This window comes from Drosophila pseudoobscura, chromosome 3, assembly GCF_009870125.1.
Source record: "Drosophila pseudoobscura strain MV-25-SWS-2005 chromosome 3, UCI_Dpse_MV25, whole genome shotgun sequence".
Classification (NCBI taxonomy): domain Eukaryota; kingdom Metazoa; phylum Arthropoda; class Insecta; order Diptera; family Drosophilidae; genus Drosophila; species Drosophila pseudoobscura.
In genome coordinates, this window is record NC_046680.1 from 8,788,316 (window position 1) to 8,802,611 (window position 14,296).

Consider the following 14,296-nt stretch of genomic DNA (forward strand, 5'->3'; position numbering starts at 1 on the left):
CATTATTAATTACGATTCAAAGCAGGTTGAAGAATAATATTTTAATTTGATATTGACGAAAAAGGGTATATAAATGCCCATACTCCGTTCGGCAAGCAACAAGTCTTCAAATACCAGCAACATGTAAGAAGTGACGGGACATTCCATACTCAAAACCTTGTTTTGCACACAAGGGAGTATTTAAAATAGAAAATTGATTCATTAACCGGACCAAATTATGTGGGCAGAGCTGAGGGTTCTATCTAGCTAGTAATATTCGACAGAATTTCAAAAACGAGGAATATGATAAAACTCGAATAATTCGTTAGTATATTTACGGTATATTTTGAAAATGAGACGCTATTTTGGTATTTTTCAGACGGTATATTTCATCGGAACATCCGTGGGCACACTGGTCACGATAACAAGACGAGCATAAAAAATGTTTTGTGTGTGTGTGTGTTATAAACATTAAGTTTATAAAACAAAAAATATAAATACCCGGCAATAATGCAAAAAAATGCAATAGAAATGTCCGCGTGTGTTAGTGTGTGTGTGTAAATGTCGCGGATATGTTGTCGCTGGGAGACCGCGAGAAGTGCCGTCGCCGTCGTCGCGCCCCCGTTCCCCCGTCGTCGTCCCATGCTCCAGTCACAGTCACAGTCCCAGCCCCTGCCCACTGCTGCTGCCCGCCGGCGTCTACACCCCACCGCTGCCCTGCTGCTGCCCCACGCCGTGGCTTCTGGTCCGCGCCAGGAAATGAATAATCATATAAAGATTATAATAATATAACCTTTGCATTGGAAACAACAACAAACATACACACGCATGTAGTACGGGGAGATGATCAAGATCTGTTTGTAGGCAAAAGTGTTATCAGCAGGGGGCGGCAGGCAGCCAGCCAGGCAACAAAAAACACTAAGCAAAAGAGCAGCAAAAAAGAGAAATAGTAGTAGAAACGGTAAAAATGCGTGTGGCTTAAGAGAGACTTGTTATTGTTGTTGTTGCCGCACTTGAACCGTAAGACACCTCCACACGCTCTCTCTGTCACTCTCTCTCTCCCACTCACTGGTGCACACGAGGAACAACGGTAGACCATTCCCCTTCACAAAAAAATAATCAAATCTAAAGCAAAAACGAGACTAGCGGTTAACCAAATATAAAAAAGGGGGAGAATGCAGGCCAAAAAGCGTTATATTCTCGTGTTCGTCAGCTGCGCCTTCCTGGCCTACGCCTACTTCGGTGGCTATCGGCTGAAAGTGTCGCCGCTGCGGCCCCGTCGCGCCCAGCACGAATCGGCCAAGGATGGGGGCGTGCAACCGCCCTACGAGCAGCTGCCCAGCTTCCTGGACCAGGCGGATCCTCTGGGGCCACTGGGCCATCTCAACGGATCTGCTGGGGCACTGGCCGCCCTGGGACACAACGACTCGCGGCGCAGTCGAGGATCGGAGTGCCGGATGGAGACCTGCTTCGACTTTACCCGCTGCTACGAACAGTTCCTGGTGTACGTCTACCCGCCGGAGCCGTTGAATTCGCTGGGCGCTGCTCCGCCCACGTCGGCCAACTACCAGAAGATACTCACTGCCATACAGGAGTCGCGCTACCACACCAGCGATCCCTCGGCCGCCTGCCTCTTTGTGCTCGGCATGGACACCCTGGACAGGGACTCCCTCTCCGAGGACTATGTGCGCAATGTCCCGTCCCGGCTGGCCCGCCTGCCGCACTGGAACAACGGCCGGAATCACATCATCTTCAATCTGTATTCGGGCACCTGGCCGGACTATGCGGAAAATTCGCTCGGCTTCGATGCGGGCCACGCCATTCTGGCCAAGGCCAGCATGAGCGTCCTCCAGGTGCGACACGGCTTCGATGTCAGCATTCCGCTCTTCCACAAGCAGTTCCCCCTGAGGGCCGGCGCCACCGGCTCAGTGCAGTCCAACAATTTTCCGGCCAACAAGAAGTACCTGTTGGCCTTCAAGGGCAAGCGGTAAGTGAATTTCTCTTCTACATTATTACCTCCCCCCCATCGATCTGGACATTGAGGGGCATCCCAGGCTCCAGGCTGCCTGCTGTCAAACTGTTTTCGATTTCTCTGCAATTAAAAATCGCACCCCAAGGGGTAGGCATGCGGCTTGGTCTTTAATCTCTCTGTCTCTCTGTATCTCCACCGAGGGGGATGTGGAGATGTGGGGGGGGGGGGGGGGGGAGTACGTCTGGTGTAGTCAGGCGGCAAATTGCAGGTTGCATCTATCGATGCCAATTCCTCTACAGGAAAATGGAATACTGAAAAACTGCACACAGAAAATGCGAAAAACTCAATTCGCAATCCAACAAGGATGACTATTTCTGTTCGTTTTTGGGCCCATGACTTTGGGCCCTAGCCATTGGGGACCGATGGCGGGGGGCGACTGTTGGGGGTGGGGGCGAGGGGAGTTGCCATTCAAATTGAAAAATTGTCTAGCAACGCGTCGTTCATCATCATGTCCTTCCATATTTCTGTGCCACTGTGCGACGGGGAGGGGCGAGGGGCCTCGACGTGGTTCTGGCCTTTTGTTACTCTTTTGTTTGTCTTCGCTTTATTGTTGTTTACTCGATTGTGCCACACCGCACCGCACAGCACTACAATATCAGCGCAGGCAAGGACTACCATGTCCTACCCCCCCCTCTCCTCACTCAACGAAGGGGACAGGTGGGAGGCGTGTGCTGTGCTTTGTTGAGGCTTCTTTTGGCAGGTAACTCGATTCCATAACACACTCTCCTCTCTCTCTGTCTCGACCCCCACAGGCACCGCTCGAGAGGTGGAGGAGGAGCCACTGTCTGGAATGACCTTTTTGTGTCGTGCGGGAATCACCCGATGGCCACGTGCTTATGGGTGACATGAGCTCATTTTGCTCTAATTTAAAATTGATTTTTGCCCGCCCACTTCGACAGCAGCACATCATAGATACTCCCTTCCTTCATTACGCTGAGTGCTGTGGCATTTAACACTCAAGCAATTAATATTTTATGGAAAAAGCACTTGAAAAGTGAAGACATTCGCCATGGAAATGATCGTCCTGCTCCTGCAGTTGACTGCCTTTCAATAGTGAAATACAACTATCAAGCTAAGATTAGCGCCTAAGATATGCTCGGGTTCTGTACTCCAAAGCGTCGCTGGAACCAGAGCTAGAGCCACAGGCGAAGGACTACATTCGGGGGTACGCCAAAGTGTTGTTCAGATTGTTAATGCCACACGCACTTGATGGGGGGGGTGGGGGGGGACGGCTTGCCACTACACCTTCTACTCGTACACGCACTCGATTGAAAGCGAGAAGAGCCCACAGGAGCAGGAAGCCAAGTGCCCCACTCCCCCACAGAAAGGACATCCTTTGTGGAATGAAAAAAAGTTGTTGTTTTTCCCCAATTAACCAGCCAGGCACGGCTTCTGTGTGTTTTTTGGGGTCAGAGTTAATCTGTGACTGGACGTCGGCTCTCAACCTTCTTTTGTCGGCTTTCAGCGTTCAGCCTTCGGCTTATTCGCACTTCTGTGCAGCAGTTGGGCACTCAAAGGCTCAAAAGGACTTCCTGTGTTAAAAGTTCCCATAGACGAGCGGATGCATGCGTTACGAGAAGCTGTTAACAGCCTTAAATAGCCTCGTTTCTGAGGCCAATAGCATATGGAGAGAGCTAAGGGAATTTTTAGCGGCAATTCCTGTGTGTGTGCAGGCAGCCAGGACTCGCCTGCCCCCCAACAAAGGTGGCAATGTCTTGATTTTCTCACGTTTCTCTCGGGCTTTTATTAACTTTACATATCCCCCTCCTCCACCCCGACGTAGAGGGGGTTCTATAACCAAAAGAAGTGGCATTTTTTAAGAGTTTTTCCCCCAGTTTATGCCTGACTGCATCCTGCCACAGATACTCACTTGCTTCTTGCAATTTGTGCAATTTATGTGCAATTTTTTATTGACTTTGCTACTTGGAGACTTTTGCTTTTTGCTGAGTTGATTCCTTTAATTAAGGCAATTTTTCTGTTCATATTTTTGGTTCCAATTACCAGAAGGAAGAAGAACCAAAAAATTGTACCTGCTGGAAAATGGGAGAAACTCAATCAACATTCATTTCGTTGTCCATCAAGGACTAAGGACGTATATCTATATCTGCACTCCCCCAAAGCCCTAAAGGATTCCACACTATCCAGGTTCTTTTTTTTTTTGGTTTTTTTTGGTTTATTTTTCGTTTGCTTTGAGTTTCATTTGGATTTTCGTGTGGCATCGTATGCGTTTTCAGTGCAAATGCGAAATTGCAATTGCATTTTAGACCAAACACCTACCCCCCCTCCCCCCACTCTCTCCCCTCTCGCCATTTTGGCTCCAAATACAGTTTGTTGCGGTTCGCTTTTCATTGCGTTTCGTTTCGTTTCGATTCCCACTGCTTTGCGGGAGGGGGGGTCTGGGAAATTGGGAAAAGAATTAGCTTTCAGTGCTGTGTGCGTTTCAGCATTGGTTCATTGCTTTTTCCCAGCTTTTCACTTAATTATTTTCTGTACAAATCAGAATCGGAGTTTCCGTGTGAACACCCCCCCCCCAATGCCTCTTGGGGGAATTTCATTGTTTCTATTGCAAAATCCAATCAAATGCTAAAATAAATGTAAGAAAATGTTGAATTCTCGTTGATTTATGGTTGCCACAAGTAGCATTCCCCTTCGTTTCAATAAGTATCTTACTTTCGTTTAAAGTGCACTTTCCAAGGGCTTAAATTTCATTGTTTTACAGTGTTAAATTTGTATCGTTATTCAACGAAAATAAACAAGAGTCTTAGGTACGTAGTGGCTGCCCTGCCCCCCCCAAATGTTTTCCCTGAATTGATTATGGAGCAACAATTTCAGTGCCTAAAGATGCCAATAACCAGACAAGCAGCAGTAAATATATACAGACGAGTGCCAGAGAGCAAAAGATACATAGATACTCGAAGGAGGCAGGCATCGTAACTTTATATAGGGGGGCCTAGGCTCACCCACACACACACACTCACACACTCACTCAAAGCCCCCTCTCTCTCTCTCTCTCTCTCTCTCTCTGTATTCGCACTTATGACGTGTAAGCGGCTCAGACCGTTTATGCGATTTGCAGCTTTATTGACGGCACGTGCCGGACAGGCCAAGAAAGGGATTGCTGCAGATTGCAGATCTGCCACGAGGGGTGGCTGCCTCCATCTGTCTCTCCCCCCCAAATAGAGAGCAGTCGGGGGCTGGGGAGGGGCAGTGCGGGGCTTAGAGGAAATGAATCTCGTGTCCAACACATTTGGCATTCGTTGGGGAGGCAAGCGGGGGGGCAGTGCCCGCGAGCTGTTTGAAAACTGTTTCTAAATTGTTCTCGAATTTCACAAACGCCAAGAAGCTCCAGCCGGCTCCTTCCACCTCCTTTGACATCCACTAAGTGACATTAGTTGGCATTTTTTCTTCTTCCACATTCTCTTATTCTCTTTATACTTATTTGCCTTTCTCCCTCATCGCCTTCTTCGCCTTCTCCTTCGTCTTTGGATTCTCTTCAATTGCCTTATGCAGATTTTCTGGCTTCAGTGAATCGGGATTTGTGCCTGGCAAAGGGGAAATATTTTAGGTCAGCCACTGTATGCCACTCAGTGCTGTACTGTACAGTGAAGGCTCACTCTGATGGACAGCCACGTACTTGGCTACAGATAAATAGAAAGAAGAGCACAGACATATTGGGAGAGGTATTCCTGTAAGGGCTTTATATATGTATATTTCATGTTTAAAATAAATATATTTTATATAAAATATATTTTATATTTAAATTAAATATTTTTGTATTTAAATTAAATATATTTTCTATAAATTGAATATAAAATATAATTATTTTAATGTACATTAAATCTATATTAAAAATGTATTAATTATGGGCAAAAAAAAGAATTTTCAATACATTTTTAAAAAAATAAAATTAATATTTAAAATTTAATTTCACAAAGTTGGTATACATTTAATATTTCATAAAAATATATTTTATATCTAAAATTTAAATTAAATATGTTTCCTACAAATTGAATATGAAATATTTATTTTAAAGTATTTGAAATATATATTTAAATTAGATTAAATAAAGGCCAAAACAAAGGCAATACATTTTTTTTTAAGCAAAATAAAATGAATATATTTAATTTATTTTCACAAAGTTTGTACATATGTATTTAATATTTAAAAAATATATATTTCATATTTAAATTAAATTAATTTAAAGTGTTTTATATTTAGATTAAATATTTAATACACTTAAACAATTTTAATAAATATAAAATGTTTAAAAAATTAAATTAAAATTCAATTAATATATTTTTGTATTTAAAATCGCAATAAATATATATTTTTCATATCTGAATTAAATATATTTCCGAAAAATTTTATTTAAAGTATTTTATATTTAGATTAATTATTTAATTTAATTTAAATTTTAATACATTTAAAATGTTACAAAAATTAAATTTAAAAAAATTTGAAACTAAAATTAAATTAATTTCGTATTTAAAATCCTAATATATAATTGAAATTCCCCGAATGTACGGGTTTTTATTCCACTATAAATTCAATTTATACACTAAGAACCTGTCGCCTCACGAGAGTCTTCACTGTACAACTGTACAACTGTACGGGATGTGCGTGTGCGTGTGTTTGTGTGGGGCAAGAGGGCCACTGACTCGTTGCCAAATAAAAGTCAATAAAGACCGTAAAGCCAGTTGATGACCATAAATATTCTTTATGGTTTCCAGTGTACCAGCAAACGCAGCGTCGAATGAACTTCGAAAAATCATCAACCGATAAATAGCAAAAACCCCATAAAACCCCGAAACGGAAGTCTGATATCTGTCCGATTGATGTGTGTCTATGAGGCGCTTCCGGGGGTTAAAAAGGGGGGAGGTTTACTCTATTTCTGTGGCATATTTTTGGGCTTTTATGCAGAAATAAATGTAGACAAAATAAAGACTTGTTCCTGCAAATTAGTTGCCACAGAAACACTCTTAATTAAGATTGCCACTCGGTTCGAGTCCGAGTTGGAGTCCACTTGCAGCCGCAGAATGTGAGGGGGGAGGGGGGGTGCAGTGGCGCCACACAATAATCTTTCGGCTCTTAACTTTTGTGCACCACAAAAAAGGAGAAGAAATGCAGAAAATATCCTGCAGTACGACGCTTGGATACCCTGAGAGATGCTTGGTGTATTTCGAGAAGAGACTTCTGTTAAGAGATTGGTGCTACCCTGTGGAAGGGTATGCCAAATGAAGAGTAAGCCACATTTTCGTCTGCGGACGAAATGATAATTCAATTGCTCTCAATTGAGTGCTGCCATCCGCAGTCCGAGGAGAGACGGAGAGCGAAGCACTGAAACCGCCAAACCATATTCCTGCCCCTGCCCCATGCCACATGCCACATGCCGCATGCCACATGTACGAGCATGCATGATTATTATTCCACTTTCGAGTTTGGGCCTGGCCTGGCCTGGCAGAACGATAATAAAATAAAAAACATTTAATTTTAATTTCATTTTGTAATGAGTCATGACGTGGCGGGAGGGGGGGGGGGTGTTTGTGGTTGGGTCTGCGGTGCGAGGGGGGGGGGGTGCGGGGAGAGCAGCCGGAAGGCTCTGAGGATTTGCAGAGAATGTTTGGCCTAAATATGCGATGGCCTCTGGTTGTAACCTGCCACAGCCGCTGCCCCAGCCGCTGCCTCTGCCACAAATTTCTTTCTTTTTTTTTTTAATTATGCTTTTCCTCTCCTTCTCTATGTGTGTGTGTGGCCTGGATTTCCTCTCGGTTTGTGGTTCGTGTCCGTGCTAAATGCGCATATGGCGCAAAATGAATTTTGTGCAACAAACACTAAGAAAAAAAATAAAAATAAAATTAAAAAAAAAAAAAATGTGCGAAAAATTATGGTGGAAGTAAATGTACTTTGATAGTCTACGGGCATACCCATTGATTAAAAATGTTTCTAAATTTACAAAACATTTCCCAAGACATGTCCTTTGTGCCGCAACATGCCATACACCTGCCTCTTATTCTCCCCAAAAAGGTCCCTAACATTCAATAACAACGACCCCATCCAACTTATCTCAAACCCCACCAACGCAAATTCCAAAACTATCCTCAAATTCCTAGAAACCGCAAATCTCCTTCACAAAATATAAACGAGCATACTTTAAATACTCATCGTAACACCTTAGTTTTAACTAGCTATTAGCCTTATTTAATAAAATAATAATAATAATTTACCATTTTTGAGCTAAAGGCTGCCCAGGAGATTATCCTTGGAATGGAGTTGCAATTTTGTGCCTCTTTGCTCTCTCTTTCCTTATCGCCTATACTGTGCTCTCTTTCCTAGAACTTTGAGTGGGAGACAGCTGCTGCTGGCAGCATTATTTCTGTATTCCGTTTTGAGCAGCAATCATGAAGAAAGATTTGCTTCTAATAAAGTCTATGAACCCGCCCTTTTTGTATGTTGGTTTCTTTCCTTTTTTAGAGATCTCCATGCTCTGGTAGGCTCTGAATTTTCTAATAGGGTGACATCGTCACCACATCTGCTCTCTTTTGAGGACCATCCGTTTGCCATGCACCGAACGTAAACCGTTTCTCTCTGAGAGGCGAGAGAGCGTGGATGGTCCTCACCACAGCGGACGACGTCACCTTATTAATAAATTCATTTGGGTTTAGCATGCAATTCTTTTGCTCTTCTTTGCTTCTTGTTCTTGCGGCTCTCTTTTAATGAAGATCATCTCTTGGGCAAAAGCTCTCTTCTGCTTCTGAGGCAACAAAATATGCGACTATCGGGAGAGAGCAGAGACGGCCTCTTATTTATTTGATCTCTTACCTTTCTGCTCTCTCTTTGGGGTTCTCTTTTAAGGCATGTCTGTGGTAAGTAAGTAAAGTAACATTTACTTGAGAGAGAGTTTACTCGTTGGAGAGAGTCGCGTATGGTCTTGCAACTACTGGGTATACCACACAGTGGCAACACACACACAGTTGAAATAATATGCCATGTGTGCACTTTTGGAGCCACAACAACTACAACTACAACTACAGGCACAGCTGCTGTGGCAGTGGCAGTGGCGGCAACAACAGTTCTAGCAGTGCAGTGCATTTATGTTTTGTTTGTTTGTTTGTTCTTTTCATTAATTCCTCCCTCTCTCCCTCTCTCTCTCTCTCCCTCTCTCTCTGTTTAAAGTTTCATCTTAAAGTTTGCCTACTTTTTAGGGCTATGGAAATAGAGGAAAAGGGAAGGTTGGGCTTCACTTCGTCCTGTTCTTATTCTTACTTTCGGGTATCTCGGCTTTTAATTTATGGCAGTGTGGGGGTGGTTGTGGGGGGAGGGGAGCAGGCAGCAGGCAGGCAGCGTGCTAATGTAATTATGATAAAATGCGTCACCGCAACGAGTTGAATCTGCTCTCCCTCTCTCCCTCGCTCTCTCTCTCCTCTTTGGGGCATGGTTGTTGAACAAATTTGTTGCCAAAAACACGCAGCAGCACTTGAGTACACGCGTTGTGGGTAAAACAATAAATTTATAAACGTTCAACCGAAACGCCGTTCCCCATCCATCTATCCCCCCCCCCCCCCCGTCCCCTCCCCCTCTGTAGCTCGTAGTACGTTTTCTGCCTGTCCCCCGGCCCCCACGCCTCTGCCTGTCCCTTGTCCCCACGTTTCTGCCTCACGACTGCCTGTCCCCTGCCCCTGCCCCTGCCCCACGTTTCTGCCCCTCTACAGCCCTGTGTGTGTGTGTGTTTTTTTTTGGCGGAGTTTTGCCAGTAATAACAGCGTAAAACGTTGTCTGGTAAGGTGCCAAGGACTCTAATGGGCGGAGGAGCGGGCCCATGGGGGTCTACTCCCCTGACAAATGGGTGTGTGAAAGGAAAAAGCAACAGCAAGAGAGAAAGAGAGAAAGTACGTGCTTGGCTAGGGAGTTACCAAAGTATTTGGCTAAAAAAAGGGACGTACATATGCCGGCCCCTTCTCTGAAAAAGCCTTCCATATATCCTTTTGGTGAAACATTTGAAGAGATTGACCAGGAGGCAATACTCGTATGCAAATGGAAAGAAAATTCAATTTGTTTTACAATAAATAAACACACACAAATTCCATTTATGGAAATCGTTTATTTAAGAAATATGCATAAAGGAGGAATGGATCTAATCTCTTTTTTTACTCAAGAAGTAATAAAATTGTTGGACACGGTAAATGCTCTACGAATATGCGAATTCGATGCTCTGCCAACAAAGATCTGCTTGAAAGTCTTATACAAATAGAAGAGAAATCTTTGCGAAGAAACGGAGTCTCTACCTGCAGCTCTCCTCTTAAGGAGATCTGTTTCTAAATGCCAAGAGAGTAAGCGATAGAGGGAGAGAGAGAGCTGTATACGCTATCGCTAAGCGCTCTCTTTTCGTTCTTCTACTGCTCCATACGACAGCAAACTTCGTTCTGCTCTCACTCTATCTCTCTCACTCTCTCCATGGCCATGGTCCGAGCGCCCTCCGTGGTGATGAGCGGACCCGAACGAAGCAATGCACATACTCGCGTGGCGCTCTTTTAGTTCCAAGCTAAGAAAAAGCTCTTTAAGTTTTGGTTGCTTTTTTTGCTGTCGCTCTATCGTATTTCTTGCTGCCAAAAAGAGACGAAAAACACGTGTGTGTGCCGTTATTTCCCTCAACTCTCTAAACAATGGAACTTTATTTTCCAATATTCCTTTTCCTTTGTTTTGTGTTCTAGCTTTTGTTTGTTTGTTTTGTTGTCTCGTTTTGTCTTTTGTTGCTGTTCTTTGCTTTTGTTGCATTTTCATTGTTTGCTGTTTACTTTGGCACTTTTGGCCTATGTTACATTTTTTTGGCGACTAGCGGCCCACAGACGACGACAGACAACATTTGATGTTATTTATTGCCCAACAAAAGCGAAAGAGCGGCACAACAATAGAGTTGGAGTGGAATCCGCTCACGTTTCAAATAAATTGATTAAATTTCATGACACTTCATCAAGCCACAGAAACAGGCACTGCCACTGCCACTGCCACTGTAACATTTTCTTGGAGGTTTCCAGTGGGTGGGGCTAAAACTTTTCCACATAAAACATGGGGGCATGGATGCTGCAAGTTGTTTTCCTTGTGATATGATTATTATTATGCCTTGCAGAGTGCCATTCCACAGGAGGAAAAAACCACAGCATACTTCCAGGCGCTAATTAACCAACACGTCTGCCTCCCCCCCCCCCCCCCCCCGCCCCGTGCAAACCCCCTTGGACCCGTCGCAGAGTCGTAATGAATATTTGAAAAGCGTTTTTTAATTGAATCCACTTCCGCGAGAGCGGTGTGTGTTTTTTTTTATGTCTGCTCGCCAAAAAACATTTGTCTTCCTCTCGTGGCAAAGCGTCAGGAAAAAACCACAAAACCAGACGGCAGATGGCAGAAGCGAGAAAGAAAAGCCAAGGAGATGGCACCCGAAAGCCTAGATACCCTTGCAGAACGATTTATGACAGGGTTTGGAAATTATTTGAGTGCTTTTTGCCCATTGAAATGTTTCAATTAACAAGTAATTCGATCTGAAGACAATAGATGCAGATTGTATAGTTTTTTATTGGATCCGATTTTTAGCCAATTAAATGATGAATTATAATGTTATTTGACGTTCGATCTGCTTCGTATATAATTCTGTTAAAATCCTTTTAAATAGTCTCTGAAAGTGCATAAAAACTCAAGCAAAAACACACACGTTTAATCGAATAAAAAATCCAATAACCTTTGCACTTACGTGGACATACATTTTTGATTTAATTAAATTTGCTTGCCATTTTCCAACCGTTTTTTTGCTGTTGTTTGCCCTTACTTAAATGAACGGAAAATGCATGAAAGGAAAAGCAAAAATAATCGGAAAAAAGGGAAAATAATTGCGTTAACAAATACCCTTCGTGTCAATAGAAGGGAAGGTAGGAGGGAGAGGTTATTTGAACCCCATTTGAAGCTCTTTGGCTGGATCTTTGGGCCCTCGAGTGGCAACTGGAAGGACCACAATTAATTGACCCTTAGTATTCGGTTAATGGAGACAAGAAGTTGTTTAAGGATCAATATATGTACCTCAAAAGAAGTGAAGAATCCTTAAACGATAAGGGGTTTCAGTTCATACACTTTTATTTTCCAATGAAACTAACTCCAAGTCTAGATTTCTAGCTACACTTTTTGGTTTCTTTAACTTTTCGTATTGCCAACTGCATATTAATATTAATAAGTGATTAAATTCAACACAAGAAACAAAAATTGATCGTCGTTTATCTTCTGGTTTCGCAAGACCCGAGGCTGGATTGAAACTCTCGGCTTCCCTCTCACGCCGATCGTGATTCGCCCCACCCTCGTTCGTTGCTGTGCCTTTGCGCTCTCAATTCGCCGTCGCTAGCTCTTGCTTTGCGCTCTCAATGGTGCGCTCAGCTCTCCTGTCCGAATTCGCCCTCCCCTCGCTCGTTTCTGTGACTTTGCGCTCACAATTCGCCGGATATTAAATTCGCCGTCGCTAGCTCTTGCTTTGCGCTCTCAATTCTCCTGTCATGATTGGGAATTCGCCGTGTAGCGAAATCGCCCTCGCTCGTTGTTGCTTTGTCTTCCAGATCAAATACATACACATTATGTAGTTAATTTTCAGAAAGTTGTCCTTTCTATCCCCCATTCAACTTTGCGCCAAGGGTTTTGCCCTTAAAAAATACCAACTTTCCGACTGGAATGCGCTTTACTATCAATTTCAATTCTCTCTCTGTCTATCTCCTCCTTTCCTACTTTTTTAATGCCAGTCCTCACTCTTGCCTCCGCCACACCCCCCACTCAGTCACTGAATAAAGCTGGAATCTCTTCAAAGTTGGCTTCATTTTTCTGGCACTTTGCGGACCACCAGGACCACTCTCTCTCTCGCATTTCTAACATATTTCTGCTTTTATTTTACTGTTAATGTGATTCCCATTTTACGTTTTGCCCTTCTGCCCTTTCGCTGCTCATTTTTATGGAATTTCTGAAGGACTTTTCATGTGGATAATTAAGCGAAATACCAACAAAGCAGGCGTTAAAATTAAAGGCCAAAAGTGAACAACAAAAATGTATGTAAAGAGAAATAAGAATGCTGTCGACTATAAGATACCCAATACTAAGAGATAAATAATACCAGTTGGTGGAAAATTAATTAAAAAATTTAAACAAATATATAATAACATATTTATATACATATCTGCATCTTCGTATCCACTTTCGCAAAAGTACAGGATAGTTTTTCTATTTTATTTTGAATTTTTTTAGTGCTAGACATTTAATACCCTTTATTTTTGAATTCGAAGAAAAATAGAGCTACATTTGCTTGAGAATTTTAGATACTTCAGCCATTTTTTCTATTAATTTAGTCTTTTATTATGATCTGAGTCTCAGGTTTTCCTAACGATAGACAGAAGGAAGAAAAAGCCTTTTTTTTAGAAAAAAAAAAGATTTATTTTTATTAATACATACAATAATAATAATACAATAACAGTCAATAGTCAGGAAAAATTATGATGAAAAATGCCTATCCTTATTTTTTAATTAATTAATTACATATATGTACATATGTATATATTTTATTTTATTTCATTTTAAAGAACATACCCCTTTGACTCTACAGATCACAGGGTATTAAATTAACTAAAACATTCCCATGGGAATGTGCTATGCCTCTCTTTTTTTTCTGTTCTGGCTACTCCTATTTTTTTCCCCTTTTATAAAATTTAATTTGGTTTCGTTTCTTTCGTACTGCGAGTGTATTTGATATTTGACCTAATACTCACTCAAAGAACTTTTATTTGCGGTCCTCTCAACGCTACCTTTTTCCTACTTTATTTAAATACATATATTTTATTTTATTTCTGTTTATCTTCTCCTTTTTTTTTGTTTGGGAATATTTTTGGCAGCTAATTAAATATGAAATTTTATATTTAAAAAAAAGGGAAAACACTCAAAGGCTCAAAAGTTACTCCAACTGAAGCCATAATTAGGTGGAAAATACATGGAAAGGGTTTGCCAGAATTCTAAAGGAAAATCTATGGAAATCTGCAATGGAAAAAATATCAAAAGGGGTTTCCAGAAGAAAATTAAGATTTTATTCGTCGCTTTTATGGCGTATGATTGAAAAAGTCTTGCTCTCACAGCGCTTTAGATCTCAAGGATGATGTGGGGTGGGAGTGGGAATCAAGGATAGCATTCAATTGCCCCAGCTGCCACATCCTGCCGCACCGGATGTGGAGTTTGGCTGTGGCCGTCGCTCTGCTTGGCTGCCATCGACAAAAATGTGCT

General features: G+C 42.4%; 1 protein-coding gene across 1 annotated transcript in view; it reads left to right on the forward strand.

Moving 5' to 3' along the window:
• Positions 1 to 335: 335 nt before the first annotated feature.
• The window catches only part of ttv (exostosin glycosyltransferase 1 ttv), a 64,465-nt gene continuing 50,504 nt past the window's right edge, over positions 336 to 14,296 (forward strand). Inside the window, exon 1 of the mRNA XM_001360562.4 lies at positions 336 to 1,966. Within this exon, the coding sequence (XP_001360599.3) occupies positions 1,155 to 1,966 (812 nt within the window). The 5' untranslated portion in view covers positions 336 to 1,154. The remainder of the gene's footprint in view (positions 1,967 to 14,296) is intronic.